This window comes from Mobula hypostoma, chromosome 12 (assembly GCF_963921235.1).
Source record: "Mobula hypostoma chromosome 12, sMobHyp1.1, whole genome shotgun sequence".
NCBI lineage: Eukaryota > Metazoa > Chordata > Chondrichthyes > Myliobatiformes > Myliobatidae > Mobula > Mobula hypostoma.
The window spans coordinates 56215919-56242998 of record NC_086108.1 but is presented as its reverse complement, the minus strand read 5'-3'; the positions used below and the strand labels follow the sequence as shown (position 1 = coordinate 56242998).

Sequence of the window (27080 nt, the reverse complement as noted above, 5' to 3'; positions counted from 1 at the left end):
CTATTGAAACAAGGAATACAACTAAATACTTTTTAATCACACTTTTTCTGGTAAACAATCATCACAAACAATAGTCCGTAACTTCCCTTTGGACTTGGAGGCTATTCCATGTGGCCGAACTGTGACGAGGTGAGGCAGCGGGCCTGTTACCGAAAGAGAGGATCTGAGGTTTGATCGATTCAAGCACTGAGCCAAATCGGAAAGGTTGTGTACAGGCCAAATTGAGGTGCTGGGGTCCAGGCCCCAGAGCATACTGAAGCAACTGAACTCAATGCTCGGACGACCACTTAGGGGTCGGGCCAGACTGAAAAGGTCAGTGTGTCGGGGCCCGAGGCAAGGGTCAGTTCAGCTCACTACTCCGTGATGTTTACTTGGCTTTGTGCTAAACTCTCTGCGGAATTCAGTTCTGAACATTATTTGCCTGCGTTTACTGTTTGAATGATTAGTTTTTTCTTTCTCTCTGCACATTGGGTGTTCGATGGTCTTCTTACTTTTATGGGTTCTTTTGGGTTTTTTGGTTTCATGGCTGCCAGTTAGGAGATGAATCACAAGGTTGTATAATACATACATATTTTTATAATAAATGTACTTTGAACTTTGAGACACACTATTGTGTTAAGTGTTCAAGAATTTCCCATTCTACTACACATGAGTTACGATGTTGAACTGAATTGTGGAGAAAATTTCATTAGGAGGTTTTCCCTGGTACAGACAGGTGATTTTTTTTCAGGACTGAGCAGAAGAAAAGGTTCTATTGTTCAGCGTGCTGTGCTTCTGTCAGATTTTAAAAGAGCTGAAAAATGGAAGTGCAAAAGAAACACGGTATTTATAAATAGACCACATTTCAATTTTTAGACTTTATTTCAATTTCAAAAAAAGCAACATTTAACATTTTAAACAGTTATTACAGTACAATTTCCATACTGTATAGAATTTTGAATTTTAAATTTATAAATGGCCAGACCATTTCTTTAATACATAATACATTAAAACGTAGTTGCATATTCATAATTATGTGCAATGAACCAACAGGGAGAACAGCCACTGAGGGAATGACATATATATTTGTATATATATATTTATATAAAAACATCAGTATTTACAAAATAGCACGCAACATCAATGGAGCCATTTCTTATTTTTGTTTCAGTTTCCTCCCTCTCTTCTGAAGGTGTTGACTCATCATGCTGGGATATGGTTACACAGGCCCAAAGGTACCTCACCCCTAGTAGCCATTCAGTGTGTGCTTCATAGTGGCTGACCTGACAATCAATGTTGACAAGCTATCAAACCGTGAAAGGTATGGCAGTGAGCGTGAGATAAAAATAGTTAAAGTGTTGGAAATACTCAGCAGGTCAGGCAGCATCTGCAGAGAGAGAAACAGAATTAATGATTCAGGTTGATGATCTTTCATCACATCCAGAATCATTCAGTGAGCATGACTGTGAACCACTCAACATCCACAAACGTGCTCGCTTCAGTCGGTGCCACTGCATAGTAATCAGGAATGAGGTCCCGAGCCAATGTTTCCCTGCCTAATACATGGGACATGAGGGCTAATTGTAGTAGTTCAACGTTTGTCCAGCTGAGACTAATCGATGCAGTCCAGGGTTCAAAACCTTTAATTTGCACCACATACTTTTACTGCAAGTGTTGCCTCTACTCAGGAGAACATTGATATATCTACAGGGAGATTCAAATCTATAAGGCAAAATACAGTTAGAAATGGTCAGGTCTGATTATTTTTCTCAAATCCCTAGAAGTACATTCACAATGCACAGTTGTGCAGAATAGTGCCACAATGGTTCCAAAAAAAAAACAAGGAACAAACACTTTCTCTTTCATTTCCAAAATAAACTGAAGAATGTGTATGGTGTAATAAGGGACAGCCTTGTAAAGGTGTTGCAGCTCTATCCTTATCAGTGCTGAAGGAAGATTTCAACTGGAAGTGTAACTTAACATCAGAACAAATTATTTCCTTTAAAACCATCTCTCAGCCCCAAGTGTAGCAGCAACACTTGAGATTGTACATTCCAGCTGGTGGGTGACTTCAAAAGTGGAGGCACACTCAGGCACAGCTCTTCTAATGCTGACTGGTATTTGATGTTTCAGCAGCTAGTCTGCACAGGTGATAGAACATTACAGCACAGTACAGGCCTTCCGCCCACAATGTTATACCAATCTTTTAATCTGTTTTAAGATCAATCTAGCCCTCTATTTTCTATCATCCATGTGCCTATCTAAGAGTTTCTTAAATACTCCTAATGTATCTGCCTCAACCACCACCCCTGACCGGGCATTTCAATCACCCACCACTCTCTTAAAAAAAACTACCCCTAACATTCCCCTAAATATTCCTCTAATCACCTTAAAACTATCTGCCCTCATATTAGCCATTTCTGCCTTGGGAAAAAGTATCTGGCTATACACTCGATCTATGCCTCTTATCATCCTGTTCTCCTCTATCGTCCCCTCTCATCCTCCTTTGTTCCAAAGAGAATTGCCCTAGCTCGCTCAACCTATCCTCATAAGACATGCTCTTGAATCCAGGCAGCATCTTGGTAAATCTCCTCGGAAAGTTTTCTCATCCTTCGTATAATGAGGGGATCAGAACAGAACACGATATTCCAGGTGTGGTCTAACCTGGGCTTTATAGAGCTGCATCATTAACTCGTGGCTCTTGAACTCAATTCCCGACTAATGAAGGCCAACACACCAAACACCTTCTTAACAACCCCATCAGCTACTTGTTTCATTGGGCTTCTTAGGGAGTCTGTAACACCTCTGCTGTTTGGCCTGCTAGCAACCATACATTAACCAGCCTCTAACAAAGGGGTTCTCAATATTTTTTAATGCCAAGGAGCCTTACCATTAACCAAGGGGTCCGCAGGCACCAAGTTGGGAACCCTTGCTCTAAGATGTTACCCCTTTCATTTAAGACATCACCTGTGCTGGGTTTACCATCTGAGACGTGGGTCAAAACCACGTACCTGAGTCGCACCTTGCAACATACCTTACTGCTCTCAGCGACAGGGTGAATGTTTTGCTCCCATTCAGAAGTTGTCACCAAAGTGTAGTTCCCAGCTCACTAGAAATAAGCTATTCAAAGAATCACCACCAACCTTGTAGCAATGATGTTTGTACTGACCCTGTATTTCAACAGATTTCATTTTAATTTTTTAAAAGATTTTTTTCAGTGATTGAAATGGAAATATGTTTTGTGGAGTACCTGCAAAATGATTGTCTTCATAATCATCCACACACTTTGTATGGTACTCCAGCTTAGATTCATGTGCCACCAAATACTAACTTATAGTTATGCAAATCTTTGGCTGGGACAAGAGTTTGTAGAGAAAATATTAATTTACACATTTAAAGCAATTTCATGTGGTCCTTGTAACAGGACAGGACTTGAGTTTTAAAACAATGCATTTTTAACAAAAGTGTAAATTTGTAAATTTGTTTTATGATTATTTGAGAAAACACTTCTGGATGCACATGAGAGATAAAAAGAAAATCCAAAGTGGATAATACATCCATTTTTTCACATTACAACATATTTTCTACACTTTGCTTTTATTTTGTAAAAATTGCAACCACATCACCAAAGCAATATTTCTGAAGAAGCTGCTGAAACTAGAATTCGCATTAGAATCTGGTAAATTTTCGTACTGACATGAAACTGGCATAACATTCAGACTGGAATGTTAACATTGGAACTGCATAATAAGTTAATCTGCAGCTGTAAGATATTATTTTAGAACCCATCCGAAGGGTCCCATCTGAAATGTCAGCTTTGACTGACACTTTTTACATTTTATTGGATTTTTCCTTCTGAAAAAGTTAACAGGCCTGAATTTCTGTTTGAGGAAACAAAGTATTTATCCTGTAATATTGCACACCTTCCCTCTTTATGCCTCTCTTTCCCTCTAAAATATAGCATTGCTTGGCAAAATTATTCTCAATCATCACCTGGGAGATATCAAAATGGACAAGTTTCCAACATTTTTTTAATATATAAAACTTAAACAATTGGCATCAATACTGGTAAGTTCAGGGGCTAAAAATTCAGAGAATACAGTATATTTTCTTGGACAATTCCACTGAAATACAATGCTACATGTTCAAAGAGGCATAGCCTGCAGGTTAATAATGATGTCTCTGAAATGCCTATAAGCTGGAATACAGACGTTTGAAGTTATGAGTGTATGGGAAGGTGATTACCAAATTACAAATACATTTGTTACACTGTAAAGTACGAAATGTTACCAATGTCACATTAATCATATAGTAATACTGTTCGGCGCTTTCTGGTGTTACTCCAACTTCCAGTTGTTGTTAGAAATATTCTAGCCACATGGAACAGTAATTTAAAATCAGAGAGTAAAAGTTTGTTTCATGGGTTCAGTCTTTAATGACTCCTATTCTGAGTTTAAAAAGCTGTCTGATGAGTCGCAATGAACACCGGGCAGAGGTGTGAGACTTCAGTTGTCAGCCATATATTTCCCTGCAAAAGAAAATAACTAAGTAAGAAATACTGATGACACACTCTGGTAAATAACTATGTCAGCTGACATGGAGAATTAGTGTCTACGGCAGAGGCATAGAAGCTTCATTCCACATTGACATGAAATGTATCAAACTGGTCATAGTGTAGATACTTGTCCTTGGAATCTCCTTGGGAGTTCTCTGGATTGATTGCCCTAACTTCAGTGCAGTCTCTGAACAGATGCTTTGTTTCAGACCATCTATCACTGGAGTAACCTGTGTGATTGAGGAGGGTGCCAACGAATTTCTGTCTTTGACCTTTCAGGAATTGATCCTGTCCATTCCAATGGTGAGACAGTAGTGTGTAATATTGGGGTATTTAGCGTGTGATTTTGGGCGCTCTCATTTTACGTAAGTCCGGCTGGCATTCAGTGCAAGTGACAATCATTCACTCTGGACAGCTAGCAATATGATATGCTTCAGAACGATGGGTAGCAAGACAGTGGATGCTTTCCCGCTTGATTGTATGATCCCATTAACTGGCAGTACTTGCCTGACCTAATGTGATAGTCAGGGTCTTACTCATGTTCGAAAACTAAGTTTTCTAAGTTGGAAAGAAACTGGACATTAACTGTGGAGTGGTGATGATATAGGACAGTCTCAGTGGAGTAGTGATGATATAGTACAGTCTCAGTGGAGTGGTGATGATTTTGGACAGTCCCGGTGGACTGGTGATGATATAGGACAGTCTAAGTGGAGTAGTAATGATATCGGACAGTCTCGGTGGAGTGGTGATGATTTAGGACAGTCTCGGTGGAGAAGTGAGGATGTACAACAGTCTCTGTGGAGTGGTGATAATTTAGGACAGTCTCGGTGGAGAAGTGAGGATGTACAACAGTCTCTGTGGAGTGGTGATAATTTAGGACAGTCTCGGTGGAGTGGTGAGGAAGTTCAACAGTCTCTGTGGAGTGGTGGTGATATACGACAGTCTCGGTGCAGTGGTGATGATATAGGACAGTCTCAGTGGAGTGATGATGTATGACCGTCCCTGTAGAGTGGTGAAGATGATTTAGGACAGTCTCTGTGGAGTGGTGATGATATCGGACAGTTGCTGTGGAGTGGTGATGATATAGGACAGTCTTAGTGGAGTGGTGAAGATCATTTAGGACAGTCACTGGTAAGTGGTGATGACGTAGTACAGTCTCAGTAGAGTGGTGATAATATCGGACAGTGTCTGTGGAGTGGTGATGATATAGGATAGTCTCTGTTGAGTGGTGATGATATAGGACAGTCTCTGAGGAGTGGTGATGATATAGGGCAGTCTCAGTGGAGTAGTGATGACATTAGACCGTCTCAGTGGAGTAGTGATGATATAGGACAGACTCTGTGGAGTGCTGATGATATAGGACAGTCTCTGTGGAGAGGTGATGATATTGGACAGTCTCTGTGGAGCGGTGATGATATTGGACAGTCTCTACAGAGTGGTGATGATGTAGGATAATCTCTGTGGAGTGGTGGTGATATAGGACAGTCTCTGTAGAGTGGTGATGATTTAGGACAGTCTCTGTGGAGTGGTAATAATATAGGACAGACTCTGTGGAGTGACGATAATTTAGGACAGTCTTGGTGGAGTAGTGAGGATGTACAACAGTCTCTGTGGAGTGGTGATAATTTAGGACCGTCTCGGTGGAGTAGTGAGGATGTACAACAGTCTCTGTGGAGTGGTGATAATTTAGGACAGTCTCGGTGGAGTGGTGAGGAAGTTCAACAGTCTCTGTGGAGTGGTGGTGATATAGAACAGTCTCTGTGGAGTGGTGATTATTTAGGACAGTCTCGGTGGAGTAGTGAGGATGTACAACAGTCTCTGTGGAGTGGTGATAATTTAGGACAATCTCGTGGAGTAGTGAGGATGTACAACAGTCTTTGTGGAGTGGTGATAATTTAGGACAGTCTCAGTGGAGTAGTGAGGATGCACAACAGTCTCTGTGGAGTGGTGATAATTTAGGACAGTCTCGGCGGAGTGGTGAGGAAGTTGAACAGTCTCTGTGGAGTGGTGGTGATATACGACAGTCTCGGTGCAGTGGTGATGATATAGGACAGTCTCAGTGGAGTGATGATGTATGACCGTCTCTGTAGAGTGGTGAAGATGATTTAGGACAGTCACTGTGTAAGTGGTGATGATATAGGATAGTCTCTGTTGAGTGGTGATGATATAGGACAGTCTCTGAGCAGTGGTGATGATTTAGGACAGTCTCAGTGGAGTGGTGATGATATAGGACAGTCTCTGTGGAGCGGTGATGATATAGCACAGTCTCTGAAGGAGTGGTGATGGTATAGGGCAGTCTCAGTGGAGTAGTGATGATATTAGACCGCCTCAGTGGAGTAGTGATGATATAGGACAGTCTCAGTGGAGTAGTGATGATATAGGAAAGTCTCTGTGGAGTGGTGATGATATCGGACAGTCTCTGTGGAGTGGTGATGATTTAGGACCGTCTCTGTGTTGATGATATAGGACAATTTTGCTGGAGTTGTGATGATATAGAACAGTCTCTGTGGAGTGGTGATAATTTAGGATAGTCTCGGTGGAGTGGTGAGGATGTACAACAGTCGTTGTGGGTTGGTGGTGATATAAGACAGTCTCTGTGGAGTGGTAATAATATAGGACAGTCTCTGTGGAGTGATGATAATTTAGGACAGTCTCGGTGGAGTAGTGAGGATGTACAACAGTCTCTGTGGAGTGGTGATAATTTAGGACAGTCTCGGAGGAGTGGTGAGGATGTACAACAGTCTCTGTGGAGTGGTGGTGATATAGAACAGTATCTGTGGAGTGGTGATAATTTAGGACAGTCTCGTGGAGTAGTGAGGATGTACAACAGTCTTTGTGGAGTGGTGATAATTTAGGACCGTCTCGGTGGAGAAGTGAGGATGTACAACAGTCTCTGTGGAGTGGTGATAATTTAGGATAGTCTCGGAGGAGTGGTGAGGAAGTTCAACAGTCTCTGTGGAGTGGTGGTGATATACGACAGTCTTGGTGCAGTGGTGATGATATAGGACAGTCTCAGTGGAGTGATGATGTATGACCGTCCCTGTAGAGTGGTGAAGATGATTTAGGACAGTCTCTGTGGAGTGGTGATGATATCGGACAGTTGCTGTGGAGTGGTGATGATATAGGACAGTCTTAGTGGAGTGGTGAATTTCATTTAGGACAGTCACTGCGTAAGTGGTGATGACGTAGTACAGTCTCAGTGGAGTGGTGATAATATCAGACAGTGTCTGTGGAGTGGTGATGATATAGGATAGTCTCTGTTGAGTGGTGATGATATAGGACAGTCTCTGAGGAGTGGTGATGATATAGGACAGTCTCAGTGGAGTGGAGATGATATAGGACAGTTTCTGTGGAGCGGTGATGATATAGGACTGTCTCTGTGGAGTGGTGATGATATAGGATAGTCTCTGTTGAGTGGTGATGATATAGGACAGTCTCTGAGGAGTGGTGATGATATAGGACAGTCTCAGTGGAGTGGAGATGATATAGGACAGTTTCTGTGGAGCGGTGATGATATAGGACTGTCTCTGTGGAGTGGTGATGATTTAGGACAGTCTCTGAGGAGTGGTGATGATATAGGGCAGTCTCAGTGGAGTAGTGATGATATTAGACCGTCTCAGTGGAGTAGTGATGATATTGGACAGTCTCTGTGGAGTGCTGATGATATAGGACAGTCTCTGTGGAGTGGTGATGATATTGGACAGTCTTTGTGGAGTGGTGATGATATTGGACAGTCTCTACAGAGTGGTGATGATGTAGGATAATCTCTGTGGAGTGGTGGTGATATAGGACAGTCTCTGTAGAGTGGTGATGATTTAGGACATTCTCTGTGGAGTGGTAATAATATAGAACAGACTCTGTGGAGTGACGATAATTTAGGACAGTCTCGGTGGAGTAGTGAGGAAGTTCAACAGTCTCTGTGGAGTGGTGGTGATATAGAACAGTCTCTGTGGAGTGGTGATAATTTAGGACAGTCTCGGTGGAGTAGTGAGGATGCACAACAGTCTCTGTGGAGTGGTGATAATTTAGGACCGTCTCGGTGGAGTAGTGAGGATGTACAACAGTCTTTGTGGAGTGGTGATAATTTAGGACAGTCTCAGTGGAGTAGTGAGGATGCACAACAGTCTCTGTGGAGTGGTGATAATTTAGGACAGTCTCGGCGGAGTGGTGAGGAAGTTGAACAGTCTCTGTGGAGTGGTGGTGATATACGACAGTCTCGGTGCAGTGGTGATGATATAGGACAGTCTCAGTGGAGTGATGATGTATGACCGTCTCTGTAGAGTGGTGAAGATGATTTAGGACAGTCACTGTGTAAGTGGTGATGATATAGGATAGTCTCTGTTGAGTGGTGATGATATAGGACAGTCTCTGAGCAGTGGTGATGATTTAGGACAGTCTCAGTGGAGTGGTGATGATATAGGACAGTCTCTGTGGAGCGGTGATGATATAGCACAGTCTCTGAAGGAGTGGTGATGGTATAGGGCAGTCTCAGTGGAGTAGTGATGATATTAGACCGCCTCAGTGGAGTAGTGATGATATAGGACAGTCTCAGTGGAGTAGTGATGATATAGGAAAGTCTCTGTGGAGTGGTGATGATATCGGACAGTCTCTGTGGAGTGGTGATGATTTAGGACCGTCTCTGTGTTGATGATATAGGACAATTTTGCTGGAGTTGTGATGATATAGAACAGTCTCTGTGGAGTGGTGATAATTTAGGATAGTCTCGGTGGAGTGGTGAGGATGTACAACAGTCGTTGTGGGTTGGTGGTGATATAAGACGGTCTCTGTGGAGTGGTAATAATATAGGACAGTCTCTGTGGAGTGATGATAATTTAGGACAGTCTCGGTGGAGTAGTGAGGATGTACAACAGTCTCTGTGGAGTGGTGATAATTTAGGACAGTCTCGGAGGAGTGGTGAGGATGTACAACAGTCTCTGTGGAGTGGTGGTGATATAGAACAGTATCTGTGGAGTGGTGATAATTTAGGACAGTCTCGTGGAGTAGTGAGGATGTACAACAGTCTTTGTGGAGTGGTGATAATTTAGGACCGTCTCGGTGGAGAAGTGAGGATGTACAACAGTCTCTGTGGAGTGGTGATAATTTAGGATAGTCTCGGAGGAGTGGTGAGGAAGTTCAACAGTCTCTGTGAAGTGGTGGTGATATACGACAGTCTTGGTGCAGTGGTGATGATATAGGACAGTCTCAGTGGAGTGATGATGTATGACCGTCCCTGTAGAGTGGTGAAGATGATTTAGGACAGTCTCTGTGGAGTGGTGATGATATCGGACAGTTGCTGTGGAGTGGTGATGATATAGGACAGTCTTAGTGGAGTGGTGAATTTCATTTAGGACAGTCACTGCGTAAGTGGTGATGACGTAGTACAGTCTCAGTGGAGTGGTGATAATATCAGACAGTGTCTGTGGAGTGGTGATGATATAGGATAGTCTCTGTTGAGTGGTGATGATATAGGACAGTCTCTGAGGAGTGGTGATGATATAGGACAGTCTCAGTGGAGTGGAGATGATATAGGACAGTTTCTGTGGAGCGGTGATGATATAGGACTGTCTCTGTGGAGTGGTGATGATATAGGATAGTCTCTGTTGAGTGGTGATGATATAGGACAGTCTCTGAGGAGTGGTGATGATATAGGACAGTCTCAGTGGAGTGGAGATGATATAGGACAGTTTCTGTGGAGCGGTGATGATATAGGACTGTCTCTGTGGAGTGGTGATGATTTAGGACAGTCTCTGAGGAGTGGTGATGATATAGGGCAGTCTCAGTGGAGTAGTGATGATATTAGACCGTCTCAGTGGAGTAGTGATGATATTGGACAGTCTCTGTGGAGTGCTGATGATATAGGACAGTCTCTGTGGAGTGGTGATGATATTGGACAGTCTTTGTGGAGTGGTGATGATATTGGACAGTCTCTACAGAGTGGTGATGATGTAGGATAATCTCTGTGGAGTGGTGGTGATATAGGACAGTCTCTGTAGAGTGGTGATGATTTAGGACATTCTCTGTGGAGTGGTAATAATATAGAACAGACTCTGTGGAGTGACGATAATTTAGGACAGTCTCGGTGGAGTAGTGAGGAAGTTCAACAGTCTCTGTGGAGTGGTGGTGATATAGAACAGTCTCTGTGGAGTGGTGATTATTTAGGACAGTCTCGGTGGAGTAGTGAGGATGTACAACAGTCTCTGTGGAGTGGTGATAATTTAGGACAGTCTCGGTGGAGTAGTGAGGATGCACAACAGTCTCTGTGGAGTGGTGATAATTTAGGACCGTCTCGGTGGAGTAGTGAGGATGTACAACAGTCTTTGTGGAGTGGTGATAATTTAGGACAGTCTCAGTGGAGTAGTGAGGATGCACAACAGTCTCTGTGGAGTGGTGATAATTTAGGACAGTCTCGGCGGAGTGGTGAGGAAGTTGAACAGTCTCTGTGGAGTGGTGGTGATATACGACAGTCTCGGTGCAGTGGTGATGATATAGGACAGTCTCAGTGGAGTGATGATGTATGACCGTCTCTGTAGAGTGGTGAAGATGATTTAGGACAGTCACTGTGTAAGTGGTGATGATATAGGATAGTCTCTGTTGAGTGGTGATGATATAGGACAGTCTCTGAGCAGTGGTGATGATTTAGGACAGTCTCAGTGGAGTGGTGATGATATAGGACAGTCTCTGTGGAGCGGTGATGATATAGCACAGTCTCTGAAGGAGTGGTGATGGTATAGGGCAGTCTCAGTGGAGTAGTGATGATATTAGACCGCCTCAGTGGAGTAGTGATGATATAGGACAGTCTCAGTGGAGTAGTGATGATATAGGAAAGTCTCTGTGGAGTGGTGATGATATCGGACAGTCTCTGTGGAGTGGTGATGATTTAGGACCGTCTCTGTGTTGATGATATAGGACAATTTTGCTGGAGTTGTGATGATATAGAACAGTCTCTGTGGAGTGGTGATAATTTAGGATAGTCTCGGTGGAGTGGTGAGGATGTACAACAGTCGTTGTGGGTTGGTGGTGATATAAGACGGTCTCTGTGGAGTGGTAATAATATAGGACAGTCTCTGTGGAGTGATGATAATTTAGGACAGTCTCGGTGGAGTAGTGAGGATGTACAACAGTCTCTGTGGAGTGGTGATAATTTAGGACAGTCTCGGAGGAGTGGTGAGGATGTACAACAGTCTCTGTGGAGTGGTGGTGATATAGAACAGTATCTGTGGAGTGGTGATAATTTAGGACAGTCTCGTGGAGTAGTGAGGATGTACAACAGTCTTTGTGGAGTGGTGATAATTTAGGACCGTCTCGGTGGAGAAGTGAGGATGTACAACAGTCTCTGTGGAGTGGTGATAATTTAGGATAGTCTCGGAGGAGTGGTGAGGAAGTTCAACAGTCTCTGTGGAGTGGTGGTGATATACGACAGTCTTGGTGCAGTGGTGATGATATAGGACAGTCTCAGTGGAGTGATGATGTATGACCGTCCCTGTAGAGTGGTGAAGATGATTTAGGACAGTCTCTGTGGAGTGGTGATGATATCGGACAGTTGCTGTGGAGTGGTGATGATATAGGACAGTCTTAGTGGAGTGGTGAATTTCATTTAGGACAGTCACTGCGTAAGTGGTGATGACGTAGTACAGTCTCAGTGGAGTGGTGATAATATCAGACAGTGTCTGTGGAGTGGTGATGATATAGGATAGTCTCTGTTGAGTGGTGATGATATAGGACAGTCTCTGAGGAGTGGTGATGATATAGGACAGTCTCAGTGGAGTGGAGATGATATAGGACAGTTTCTGTGGAGCGGTGATGATATAGGACTGTCTCTGTGGAGTGGTGATGATATAGGATAGTCTCTGTTGAGTGGTGATGATATAGGACAGTCTCTGAGGAGTGGTGATGATATAGGACAGTCTCAGTGGAGTGGAGATGATATAGGACAGTTTCTGTGGAGCGGTGATGATATAGGACTGTCTCTGTGGAGTGGTGATGATTTAGGACAGTCTCTGAGGAGTGGTGATGATATAGGGCAGTCTCAGTGGAGTAGTGATGATATTAGACCGTCTCAGTGGAGTAGTGATGATATTGGACAGTCTCTGTGGAGTGCTGATGATATAGGACAGTCTCTGTGGAGTGGTGATGATATTGGACAGTCTTTGTGGAGTGGTGATGATATTGGACAGTCTCTACAGAGTGGTGATGATGTAGGATAATCTCTGTGGAGTGGTGGTGATATAGGACAGTCTCTGTAGAGTGGTGATGATTTAGGACATTCTCTGTGGAGTGGTAATAATATAGAACAGACTCTGTGGAGTGACGATAATTTAGGACAGTCTTGGTGGAGTAGTGAGGATGTACAACAGTCTCTGTGGAGTGGTGATAATTTAGGACAGTCTCGGTGGAGTAGTGAGGAAGTTCAACAGTCTCTGTGGAGTGGTGGTGATATAGAACAGTCTCTGTGGAGTGGTGATTATTTAGGACAGTCTCGGTGGAGTAGTGAGGATGTACAACAGTCTCTGTGGAGTGGTGATAATTTAGGACAGTCTCGGTGGAGTAGTGAGGATGCACAACAGTCTCTGTGGAGTGGTGATAATTTAGGACAGTCTCGGCGGAGTGGTGAGGAAGTTCAACAGTCTCTGTGGAGTGGTGGTGATATACGACAGTCTCGATGCAGTGGTGATGATATAGGACAGTCTCAGTGGAGTGATGATGTATGACCGTCTCTGTAGAGTGGTGAAGATGATTTAGGACAGTCTCTGTGGAGTGGTGATGATATAGGACAGTTCCTGTGGAGTGGTGATGATACAGGACAGTCTTAGTGGAGTGGTGAATTTCATTTAGGACAGTCACTGCGTAAGTGGTGATGACGTAGTACAGTCTCAGTGGAGTGGTGATAATATCAGACAGTGTCTGCGGAGTGGTGATGATATAGGATAGTCTCTGTTGAGTGGTGATGATATAGGACAGTCTCTGAGGAGTGGTGATGATTTAGGACAGTCTCAGTGGAGTGGTAAATATATAGGACAGTCTCTGTGGAGCGGTGATGATATAGGACAGTCTGTGGAGTGGTGATGATTTAGGACAGTCTCTGAGGAGTGGTGCTGATATAGGGCATTCTCTGTACAGTAGTGATCATATTAGTCCGTCTCAGTGGAGTAGTGATGATATAGGACAGTCTCAGTGGAATAGTGATGATATAGGACAGTGTCAGTGGAGTAGTGATGATATCGGACAGTCACTGTGGAGTGGTGATGATATAGGACAGTCTTTGAGGAGTGGTGATGATTTAGGACAGTCTCGGTGGAGTGGTGAGGATGTACAACAGTCTCTGTGGAGTGGTGATAATTTAGGACAGTCTCGTGGAGTAGCGAGGATGCACAACAGTCTCTGTGGAGTGGTGATAATTTAGGACAGTCTCGGCGGAGTGGTGAGTAAGTTCAACAGTCTCTGTGGAGTGGTGGTGATATACGACAGTCTCGGTGCAGTGGTGATGATATAGGACAGTCTCAGTGGAGTGATGATGTATGACCGTCCCTGTAGAGTGGTGAAAATGATTTAGGACAGTCTCTGTGGAGTGGTGATGATATCGGACAGTTGCTGTGGAGTGGTGATGATACAGGACAGTCTTAGTGGAGTGGTGAATTTCATTTAGGACAGTCACTGCGTAAGTGGTGATGACGTAGTACAGTCTCAGTGGAGTGGTGATAATATCAGACAGTGTCTGCGGAGTGGTGATGATATAGGATAGTCTCTGTTGAGTGGTGATGATATAGGACAGTCTCTGAGGAGTGGTGATGATATAGGACAGTCTCAGTGGAGTGGAGATGATATAGGACAGTTTCTGTGGAGCGGTGATGATATAGGACTGTCTCTGTGGAGTGGTGATGATTTAGGACAGTCTCTGAGGAGTGGTGATGATATAGGGCAGTCTCAGTGGAGTAGTGATGATATTAGACCGTCTCAGTGGAGTAGTGATGATATTGGACAGTCTCTGTGGAGTGCTGATGATATAGGACAGTCTCTGTGGAGTGGTGATGATATTGGACAGTCTCTACAGAGTGGTGATGATGTAGGATAATCTCTGTGGAGTGGTGGTGATATAGGACAGTCTCGGTAGAGTGGTGATGATTTAGGACATTCTCTGTGGAGTGACGATAATTTAGGACAGTCTCGGTGGAGTAGTGAGGATGTTCAACAGTCTCTGTGGAGTGGTGGTGATATAGAACAGTCTCTGTGGAGTGGTGATTATTTAGGACAGTCTCGGTGGAGTAGTGAGGATGTACAACAGTCTCTGTGGAGTGGTGATAATTTAGGACAGTCTCGGTGGAGTAGTGAGGATGCACAACAGTCTCTGTGGAGTGGTGATAATTTAGGACAGTCTCGGCGGAGTGGTGAGGAAGTTCAACAGTGTCTGTGGAGTGGTGGTGACATACGACAGTCTCGGTGCAGTGGTGATGATATAGGACAGTCTCAGTGGAGTGATGATGTATGACCGTCTCTGTAGAGTGGTGAAAATGATTTAGGACAGTCTCTGTGGAGTGGTGATGATATAGGACAGTCTCTGTGGAGTGGTGATGATATCGGACAGTCTCTGTGGAGTGGTGATGATTTAGGACCGTCACCGTGTTGATGATAAAGGACAATTTTTGTGGAGTGGTGATGACATAGAACAGTCTCTGTGGAGTGGTGATAATTTAGGACAGTCTCGGTGGAGTGGTGAGGATGTACAACAGTCGTTGTGGGTTGGTGGTGATATACGACAGTCTCGGTGGAGTAGTGAGGATGTACAACAGTCTCTGTGGAGTGGTGATAATTTAGGACAGTCTCGGTGGAGTGGTGAGGATGTACAACAGTCTTTGTGGGTTGGTGGTGATATACGACAGTCTCTGTGGAGTGGTAATAATATAGAACAGTCTCTGTGGAGTGGTGATAATTTAGGACAGTCTCGGTGGAGTAGTGAGGATGTACAACAGTCTCTGTAGAGTGGTGCTAATTTAGGACAGTCTCTGTGGAGTGGTAATAATATAGGACAGTCTCTGTGGAGTGGTGATGATTTAGGACCGTCTCTGTGTTGATGATATAGGATGGTCTTTGTGGAGTGGTGATGATATAGAACAGTCTCTGTGGAGTGGTGATAATTTAGGATAGTCTCGGTGGAGCGGTGAGGATGTACAACCGTCTCTGTGGGTTGGTGATGATATATGACAGTCTCGGTGGAGTGATGATGTACGACCGTCTGTGTGGAGTTGTGAAGATGATGTAGGACAGTCTCTGTGGAGTGCTGATGACAGAGGACAGTCTCAGTGGAGTGGTGATGATATAGAACAGTCTCTGTGGAGTGGTGATAATTTAGGACAGTCTCGGTGGAGTAGTGAGGATGTACAACAGTCTCTGTGGAGTGGTGATAATTTAGGACAGTCCCGGTGGAGTGGTGAGGAAGTTCAACAGTCTCTGTGGAGTGGTGATGATTTAGGACAGTCTCTGTGGAGTGGTGATGATATCGGACAGTCGCTGTGGAGTGGTGATGATGATTTAGGACAGTCTCTATGGAGTGGTGATCGTATAGGACAGTCTCTGTGGAGTGGTGATGATATAGGATAGTCTCTGTGGAGTGGTGATGATATAGGACTGTCTCAGTGGAGTAATGATGATATCGAACAGTCACTGTGGAGTGGTGATTATATGGGGCAGTCTCGGTGGAGTGGTGATGATTTAGGGCAGTCTCTGTGGAGTGGTGATGATATAGGACAGTCTCAGTGGAGTAATGATAATATCGGACAGTGTCTGTGGAGTGGTGATGATATAGGATAGTCTCTGTTGAGTGGTGATGATATAGGATAGTCTCTGAGGAGCGGTGATGATTTAGGACAGTCTCAGTGGAGCGGTGATAATATAGGACAGTCTCAGTGGAGTGGTGATGATATAGGAAAGTCTCTGTGGAGTGGTGATGATATAGGACAGTCTCAGTGGAGTGGTGATGATTTAGGACAGTCTCAGTGGAGTGGTGATGATATACGACAGTCTCTGTGGAGGTGATGATATTGGACAGTCCCTGTGGAGTAGTGATAATATAGGACAGTCTCTGTGGAGTGAAGATGATATTGGACATTCTCTGTGGAGTAGTAATGATATAGGACAGTCTCTACAGAGTGGTGATGATATAGGACAGTTTCTGAGGAGTGGTGATGATTTAGGACAGTCTCAGTGGAGTGCTGGTGATATAGGACAGTCTCTGTAGAGTGGTGATGACTTAGGACAGTCTCTGTGGAGTGGTAATAATATAGGACAGTCTCTGTGGAGTGGTGATGATTTAGGACCATCTCTGTGTTGATGATATAGGATGGTCTTTGTGGAGTGGTGATGATATAGAACAGTCTCTATGGAGTGGTCATAATTTAGGACAGTCTCGGTGGAGTAGTGAGGATGTACAACAGTCTCTGTGGAGTGGTGATAAGTTAGGATAGTCTCAGTGGAGTGGTGATGATATACGACAGTCTCTGTGGAGGTGATGATATCGGACAGTCCCTGTGGAGTAGTGATAATATAGGACAGTCTCTGTGGAGTGATGATGATATCGGACATCCTCTGTGGAGTGGTAATGATATAGGACAGTCTCTACAGAGTGGTGATGATATAGGACAGTCTCTGAGGAGTGGTGATGATTTAGGACCATCTCTGTGTTGATGATATAGGATGGTCTTTGTGGAGTGGTGATGATATAGAACAGTCTCTGTGGAGTGATGATGTACGACAGTCTGTGTGGAGTGGTGAAGATGATGTAGTACAGTTTCTGTGGAGTTGTGATGATATCGGACAGTCTCTGTGGAGTGGTGATGATTTAGGACAGTCTCAATGGAGTGGTGATGATATAGGAAAGTCTCTGTGGAGTAGTGATGATATCGGACAGTCTCTGTGGAGTGGTGGTGATTTAGGACATTCTCTGTGGAGTGGTAATAATATAGAACAGACTCTGTGGAGTGACGATAATTTAGGACAGTCTCGGTGGAGTAGTGAGGATGTACAACAGTCTCTGTGGAGTGGTGATAAGTTAGGATAGTCTCGGTGGAGTGGTGAGGATGTACAACAGTCTCTGTGAGTTGGTGATGAAATATGACAGTCTCAGTGGAGTGATGATGTACGACCGTCTGTGTGGAGTGGTGAAGATGATGTAGGACAGTCTCTGTGGAGTGGTGATGATATCGGACAGTCGCTGTGGAGTGGTGATGATGATTTAGTACAGTCTCTATGGAGTGGTGATGATATAGGACAGTCTCTGTGCAGTGGTGATGATATAGGACAGTCTCTGTGGAGTGGTGATGATAGAGGGCAGTCTCAGTGGAGTGGTGATGATATAGAACAGTCTTTGTGGAGTCGTGATAATTTGGGACAGTCTCGGTGGAGTAGTGAGGATGTAGAACAGTCTCTGTGGAGTGCTGATAATTTAGGACAGTCTTGGTGGAGTAGTGAGGATGTACAACAGTCTCTGTGGATTGGTGATGATTTAGGACAGTTTCTGTGGAGTGGTGATGATATAGGACAGTCTCAGTGGAGTGGTGATGATATAGAACAGTCTCTGTGGAGTGGTGATAATTTAGGATAGTCTCAGTGGAGAAGTGAGGATGTACAACAGTCTCTGTGGAGTGGTGATAATTTAGGATAGTCTCGGAGGAGTGGTGAGGATGTACAACATTCTGTGGGTTGGTGGTGATATACGACAGTCTCGGTGCAGTGGTGATGATTTAGGACAGTCTCTGTGGAGTGGTGATGATATCGGACAGTCGCTGTGGAGTGGTGATTATGATTTAGGACAGTCTCTATGGAGTGGTGATGATATAGGACAGTCCCTGTGGAGTGGTGATGATATAGGACTGTCTCAGTGGAGTAGTGATGATATCGAACAGTCACTGTGGAGTGGTGACTATATGGGGCAGTCTCTGTGGAGTGGTGATGATATAAGAAAGTGTCTGTGGAGTGGTGATGATATCGGACAGTCTCTATGGAGTGGTGGTGATGTAGGACAGTCTACAGAGTGGTGATGATATAGGATAATCTCTGTGGAGTGGTGGTGATATAGGACAGTCTCTGTAGAGTGGTGATGATTTAGGACAGTCTCTGTGGGGTGGTAAAGATATAGGACAGTTTCTGTGGAGTGGTGATGATTTAGGACCGCCTCTGTGTTAATGATATAGGACCGTCTCTGTGTTGATGATATAGGAAAGTCTCGGTGGAGTAGTGAGGATGTACAACAGTCTCTGTGGAGTGGTGATAATTTAGGACAGTCTCGGTGGAGTGGTGAGGATGTACAACAGTCTCTGTGGAGTGGTGATAATTTAGGACAGTCTCGGTGGAGTAGTGAGGATGTACAACAGTCTCTGTGGAGTGGTGATAATTTAGGACAGTCTCTGTGGAGGTGATGATATCGGACAGTGTCTGTGGAGTGGTGATGATATAGAACATTCTCTGCGGTGTGGTGATAATTTAGAACAGTCTCGGTGGAGTAGAGAGGACGTACAACAGTCTCTGTGGAGTGGTGATGATATAGGACAGTCTCTGTGGAGTGGTGATGATATAGGACAGTCTCTGTGGAGTGTTCATAATATAGGGCAGTTTCTGTGGAGTGGTGATGATATAGGACAGTCTCAGTGGAGTGGTGATGATATAGAACAGTCTTTGTGGAGTGGTGATAATTTAGGACAGTCTCGGTGGTGTAGTGAGGATGTACAACAGTCTCTGTGGAGTGGTGATGATATAGGACAGTCTCTGTGGAGTGTTCATAATATAGGACAGTTTCTGTGGAGTGGTGATGATATAGGACAGTCTCAGTGGAGTGGTGATGATTATTTAGGACAGTCTCTATGGAGTGGTGATGATATAAGACAGTTTCTGTGCAGTGGTGATGATATAGGACAGTCTCTGTGCAGTGGTGATGATATTGGATAGTTTCTGTGGAGGTGATGATATCGGACAGTCTCTGTGGAGCGGTGATGATATAGCACAGTCTCTGTGGAGTGGTGATAATTTAGTACAGTCTCTGAGGAGTGGTGATGATATAGGGCAGTCTCAGTGGAGTAGTGATGATATTAGACCGCCTCAGTGGAGTAGTGATGATATAGGACAGTCTCAGTGGAGTAGTGATGATATAGGAAAGTCTCTGTGGAGTGGTGATGATATCGGACAGTCTCTGTGGAGTGGTGATGATTTAGGACCGTCTCTGTGTTGATGATATAGGACAATTTTGCTGGAGTTGTGATGATATAGAACAGTCTCTGTGGAGTGGTGATAACTTAGGATAGTCTCGGTGGAGTGGTGAGGATGTACAACAGTGGTTGTGGGTTGGTGGTGATATAAGACGGTCTCTGTGGAGTGGTAATAATATAGGACAGTCTCTGTGGAGTGATGATAATTTAGGACAGTCTCGGTGGAGTGGTGAGGATGTACAACAGTCTCTGTGGATTGGTGATGATTTAGGACAGTATCTGTGGAGTGGTGATGATTTAGGACAGTCTCTGTGGAGTGTTCATAGGATAGGACAGTTTCTGTGGAGTGGTGATGATATAGGACAGTCTCAGTGGAGTGGTGATGATATAGAACAGTCTCTGTTGAGTGGTGATAATTTAGGACAGAGTCTGTGGGTTGGAGGTGATATACGACAGTCTCGGTGCAGTGGTGATGATTTAGGACAGTCTCTGTGGAGTGGTGATGATATCGGACAGTCGCTGTGGAGTGGTGATGATGATTTAGGACAGTCTCTATGGAGTGGTGATGATATAGGACAGTTTCTGTGCAGTGGTGATGATATAGGACAGTCTCTGTGCAGTGGTGATGATATTGGATAGCCTCTGTGGAGTGGTGATGACATAGGACAGTCTCTGTGGAGTGGTGATGATATAGGACAGTCTCTGTGGAGTGGTGGTGATGTAGGACAGTCTACAGAGTGGTGATGATATAGGATAATCTCTGTGGAGTGGTGGTGAGATAGGACAGTCTCTGTAGAGTGGTGATGATTTAGGACAGTCTCTGTGGAGTGGTAATAATATAGGACAGTCTCTGTGGAGTGGTGATGATTTAGGACAGTCTCTGTGGAATGGTGATGATTTAGGACCGTCTCTGTGTTGATGATATAGGAAAGTCTTTGTGGAGTGGTGATGATATAGAACCTTCTCTGCGGAGTGGTGATAATTTAGGACAGTCTCGGTGGAGTAGTGAGGATGTACAACAGTCTCTGTAGAGTGGTGATAATTTAGGATAGTCTCAGTGGAGAAGTGAGGATGTACAACAGTCTCTGTTGTGTGGTGATAATTTAGGATAGTCTCGGAGGAGTGGTGAGGATGTACAACATTCTGTGGGTTGGTGGTGATATACGACAGTCTCGGTGCAGTGGTGATGATTAAGGACAGTCTCTGTGGAGTGGTGATGATATCGGACAGCCGCTGTGGAGTGGTGATTATGATTTAGGACACTCTCTATGGAGTGGTGATGATATAGGACAGTCTCTGTGGAGTGGTGATGATATAGGACTGTCTCAGTGGAGTAGTGATGATATCGAACAGTCACTGTGGAGTGGTGACTATATGGGGCAGTCTCTGTGGAGTGGTGATGATATAAGAAAGTGTCTGTGGAGTGGGGATGATATCGGACAGTCTCTATGGAGTGGTGGTGATGTAGGACAGTCTACAGAGTGGTGATGATATAGGATAATCTCTGTGGAGTGGTGGTGATATAGGACAGTCTCTGTAGAGTAGTGATGATTTAGGACAGTCTCTGTGGAGTGGTAATGATATAGGACAGTTTCTGTGGAGTGGTGATGATTTAGGACCGCCTCTGTGTTGATGATATAGGACCGTCTCTGTGTTGATGATATAGGACAGTCTCAGTGGAGTGGTGCTGATACAGAACAGTCTCTGTGGAGTGGTGATAATTTAGGACAGTCTTGGTGGAGTAGTGAGGATGTACAACAGTCTCTGTGGAGTGGTGATAATTTAGGACAGTCTCTGTGGAGGTGATGATATCGGACAGTGTCTGTGGAGTGGTGATGATATAGAACATTCTCTGCGGTGTGGTGATAATTTAGGACAGTCTCGGTGGAGTAGAGAGGACGTACAACAGTCTCTGTGGAGTGGTGATGATTTAGGACAGTCTCTGTCGAGTGGTGATGATATAGGACAGTCTCTGTGGAGTGTTCATAATATAGGGCAGTTTCTGTGGAGTGGTGATGATATAGGACAGTCTCAGTGGAGTGGTGATGATATAGAACAGTCTCTGTGGAGTGTTCATAATATAGGACAGTCTCTGTCGAGTGGTGATGATATAGGACAGTCTCTGTGGAGTGTTCATAATATAGGACAGTTTCTGTGGAGTGGTGATGAGTATTTAGGACAGTCTCTATGGAGTGGTGATGATATAGGACAGTTTCTGTGCAGTGGTGATGATATAGGACAGTCTCTGTGGAGTGGTGATGACATAGGACAGTCTCTGTGGAGGTGATGATTTCGGATAGTCTCTGTGGAGTGGTGATGATATAGGGCAGTCTCAGTGGAGTAGTGATGATATTAGACCGCCTCAGTGGAGTAGTGATGATATAGGACAGTCTCAGTGGAGTAGTGATGATATAGGAAAGTCTCTGTGGAGTGGTGATGATATCGGACAGTCTCTGCGGAGTGGTGATGATTTAGGACCGTCTCTGTGTTGATGATATAGGACAATTTTGCTGGAGTTGTGATGATATAGAACAGTCTCTGTGGAGTGGTGATAATTTAGGATAGTCTCGGTGGAGTGGTGAGGATGTACAACAGTCATTGTGGGTTGGTGGTGATATAAGACGGTCTCTGTGGAGTGGTAATAATATAGGACAGTCTCTGTGGAGTGATGATAATTTAGGACAGTCTCGGTGGAGTAGTGAGGATGTACAACAGTCTCTGTGGAGTGGTGATAATTTAGGACAGTCTCGGTGGAGTGGTGAGGATGTACAACAGTCTCTGTGGAGTGGTGATAATTTAGGACAGTCTCGTTGGAGAAGTGAGGATGTACAACAGTCTCTGTGGAGTGGTGATAATTTAGGACAGTCTCTGTGGAGTGGTGGTGATATACGACAGTCTCGGTGCAGTGGTGATGATATAGGACAGTCTCAGTGGAGTGATGATGTATGACCGTCCCTGTAGAGTGGTGAAGATGATTTAGGACAGTCTCTGTGGAGTGGTGATGATAACGGACAGTTGCTGTGGAGTGGTGATGATATAGGACAGTCTTAGTGAAGTGGTGAATTTCATTTAGGACAGTCACTGTGTAAGTGGTGATGACGTAGTACAGTCTCAGTGGAGTGGTGATAATATCGGACAGTGTCTGTGGAGTGGTGATGATATAGGATAGTCTCTGTTGAGTGGTGATGATATAGGACAGTCTCTGAGGAGTGGTGATGATTTAGGACAGTCTCAGTGGAGTGGAGATGATATAGGACAGTTTCTGTGGAGCGGTGATGATATAGAACTGTCTCTGTGGAGTGGTGATGATTTAGGACAGTCTCTGAGGAGTGGTGATGATATAGGGCAGACTCAGTGGAGTAGTGATGATATTAGACCGTCTCAGTGGAGTAGTGATGATATTGGACAGTCTCTGTGGAGTGCTGATGATATAGGACAGTCTCTGTGGAGTGGTGATGATATTGCACAGTCTCTGTGGAGTGGTGATGATATTGGACAGTCTCTACAGAGTGGTGATGATGTAGGATAATCTCTGTGGAGTGGTGGCGATATAGGACAGTCTCTGTAGAGTGGTGATGATTTAGGACATTCTCTGTGGAGTGGTAATAATATAGAACAGACTCTGTGGAGTGACGATAATTTAGGACAGTCTCGGTGGAGTAGTGAGGAAGTTCAACAGTCTCTGTGGAGTGGTGATAATTTAGGACAGTCTCGGTGGAGTAGTGAGGATGCACAACAGTCTCTGTGGAGTGGTGATAATTTAGGACATTCTCGGCGGAGTGGTGAGGAAGTTCAACAGTCTCTGTGGAGTGGTGATGATATAGGACAGTCTCTGAGCAGTGGTGATGATTTAGGACAGTCTCAGTGGAGTGGTAAATATATAGGACAGTCTCTGTGGAGCGGTGATGATATAGGACAGTCTGTGGAGTGGTGACTATATGGGGCAGTCTCTGTGGAGTGGTGATGATATAGGAAAGTGTCTGTGGAGTGGTGATGATATCGGACAGTCTCTATGGAGTGGTGGTGATGTAGGACAGTCTACAGAGTGGTGATGATATAGGATAATCTCTGTGGAGTGGTGGTGATATAGGACAGTCTCTGTAGAGTGGTGATGACTTAGGACAGTCTCTGTGGAGTGGTAATGATATAGGACAGTTTCTGTGGAGTGGTGATGATTTAGGACAGCCTCTGTGTTGATGATATAGGACCGTCTCTGTGTTGATGATATAGGACAGTCTCAGTGGAGTGGTGATGATATAGAACAGTCTCTGTGGAGTGGTGATAATTTGAACAGTCTCTGTGGAGTAGTGAGGATGTACAACAGTCTCTGTGGAGTGGTGATAATTTAGGACAGTCTCTGTGGAGGTGATGATATCGGACAGTGTCTGTGGAGAGGTGATGATATGGAACCTTCTCTGCGGTGTGGTGATAATTTAGGACAGTCTCGGTGGAGTAGAGAGGATGTACAACAGTCTCTGTGGAGTGGTGATGATTTAGGACAGTCTCTGTCGAGTGGTGATGATATAGGACAGTCTCTGTGGAGTGTTCATAATATAGGACAGTTTCTGTGGAGTGGTGATGATATAGGACAGTCTCAGTGGAGTGGTGATGGTAGAGAACAGTCTTTGTGGAGTGGTGATAATTTAGGACAGTCTCGGTGGAGTAGTGAGGATGTACAACAGTCTCTGTGGAGTGGTGATAATTTAGGACCGTCTCAGTGGAGTAGTTAGGATGTACAACAGTTTCTTTGGGTTGGTGGGGTGATATACGACAGTCTCGGTGCATTGGTGATGATTTAGGACAGTCTCTGTGGAGTGGTGATGATATCGGTCAGTCTCTGTGGAGTGGTGATGATATAGGACAGTCTCTACAGAGTGTTGATGATATAGGATAATCTCTGTGGAGTGGTGGTGATATAGGACAGTCTCTGTAGAGTGGTGATGATTTAGGACAGTCTCTGTGGAGTGGTAATAATATAGGACAGTCTCTGTGGAGTGGTGATGATATAGAACAGTCTCTGCGGAGTGGTCATAATTTAGGACAGTCTCGGTGGAGTAGTGAGGATGTACAACAGTCTCTGTGGAGTGGTGATAATTTAGGATAGTCTCGGTGGAGTGGTGAGGATGTACAACAGTCTCTGTGGGTTGGTGATGATATACGACAGTCTTGGTGGAGTGATGATGTACGACCGTCTGTGTGGAGTGGTGAAGATGATGTAGGACAGTCTCTGTGGAGTGGTGATGATATTGGACAGTCGCTGTGGAGTGGTGATGATGATTTAGGACAGTCTCTATGGAGTGGTGATGATATAGAACAGTCTCTGTGGAGTAGTGATGATATAGGAAAGTCTCTGTGGAGTGGTGATGATATCGGACAGTCTCTATGGAGTGGTGGTGATGTAGGACAGTCTACAGAGTGGTGATGATATAGGATAATCTCTGTAGAGTGGTGATGATTTAGGACAGTCTCTGTGGAGTGGTAATAATATAGGACAGTCTCTGTGGAGTGGTGATAATTTAGGACCGCCTCTGTGTTGATGATATAGGACCGTCTCTGTAGAGTGGTGATGATTTAGGACAGTCTCTGTGGAGTGGTAATAATACAGGACAGTCTCTGTGGAGTGGTGATGATTTAGGACCGTCTCTGTGTTGATGATATAGGAAAGTCTTTGTGGAGTGGTGATGATATAGAACCTTCTCTGTGGAGTGGTGATAATTTAGGACAGTCTCGGTGGAGTAGTGAGGACGTACAACAGTCTCTGTGGAGTGCTGATGATTTAGGACAGTCTCTGTGGAGTGGTGATGATATAGGACAGTCTCTGTGGAGTGTTCATAATATAGGACAGTTTCTGTGGAGTGGTGATGATATAGGACAGTCTCAGTGGAGTGGTGATGATATAGAACAGTCTCTGTGGAGTGGGAATAATTTAGGACAGTCTCGGTGGAGTAGTGAGGATGCACAACAGTCTCTGTGGAGTGGTGATAATTTAGGATAGTCTCGGAGGAGTGGTGAGGATGTACAACAGTCTCTGTGGGTTGGTGGTGATATACGACAGTCTCGGTGCAGTGGTGATGATTTAGGGCAGTCTCTGTGGAGTGGTGATGATATTGGACAGTCGCTGTGGAGTGGTGATGATGATTTAGGACAGTCTCTATGGAGTGGTGATGATATAGGACAGTCTCTGTGGAGTGGTGATGTTATAGGACTGTCTCAGTGGAGTAGTGATGATATCGAACAGTCACTGTGGAGTGGTGATTATATGGGGCAGTGTCTGTGGAGTGGTGATGATATAGTAAAGTCTCTGTGGAGTGGTGATGATATCGGACAGTCTCTATGGAGTGGTGGTGATGTAGGACAGTCTACAGAGTGGTGATGATATAGGATAATCTCTGTGGAGTGGTGGTGATATAGGACAGTCTCTGTAGAGTGGTGATGATTTAGGACAGTCTCTGTGGAGTGGTAATAATATAGGACAGTCTCTGTGGAGTGGTGATGATTTAGGACCGCCTCTGTGTTGCTGATATAGGACCGTCTCTGTGTTGATGATATAGGACAGTCTCAGTGGAGTGGTGATGATATAGAACAGTCTCTGTGGAGTGGTGATAATTCAGGACAGTCTCGGTGGAGTAGTGAGGATGTACAACAGTCTCTGTGGAGTGGTGATAATTTAGGACAGTCTCGGTGGAGTGGTGATGATATCGGACAGCCGCTGTGGAGTGGTGATTATGATTTAGGACAGTCTCTATGGAGTGGTGATGATATAGGACAGTCTCTGTGGAGTGGTGATGATATAGGACTGTCTCAGTGGAGTAGTGATGATATCGAACAGTCACTGTGGAGTGGTGACTATATGGGGCAGTCTCTGTGGAGTGGTGATGATATAAGAAAGTGTCTGTGGAGTGGGGATGATATCGGACAGTCTCTATGGAGTGGTGGTGATGTAGGACAGTCTACAGAGTGGTGATGATATAGGATAATCTCTGTGGAGTGGTGGTGATATAGGACAGTCTCTGTAGAGTGGTGATGATTTAGGACAGTCTCTGTGGAGTGGTAATGATATAGGACAGTTTCTGTGGAGTGGTGATGATTTAGGACCGCCTCTGTGTTGATGATATAGGACCGTCTCTGTGTTGATGATATAGGACAGTCTCAGTGGAGTGGTGCTGATACAGAACAGTCTCTGTGGAGTGGTGATAATTTAGGACAGTCTTGGTGGAGTAGTGAGGATGTACAACAGTCTCTGTGGAGTGGTGATAATTTAGGACAGTCTCTGTGGAGGTGATGATATCGGACAGTGTCTGTGGAGTGGTGATGATATAGAACATTCTCTGCGGTGTGGTGATAATTTAGGACAGTCT

General features: G+C 44.5%; 1 protein-coding gene across 9 annotated transcripts in view; it reads right to left on the bottom strand.

Moving 5' to 3' along the window:
• Positions 1–838: 838 nt before the first annotated feature.
• sgip1a (SH3GL interacting endocytic adaptor 1a) overlaps positions 839–27080 on the bottom strand; it is a 265636-nt gene continuing 239394 nt past the window's right edge. For all 9 annotated transcript variants that reach the window (XM_063064170.1, XM_063064172.1, XM_063064168.1 and 6 more), the window contains one exon: positions 839–4507. In XM_063064170.1, the coding sequence (XP_062920240.1) occupies positions 4485–4507 (23 nt within the window). In that variant the 3' untranslated portion in view covers positions 839–4484. The remainder of the gene's footprint in view (positions 4508–27080) is intronic.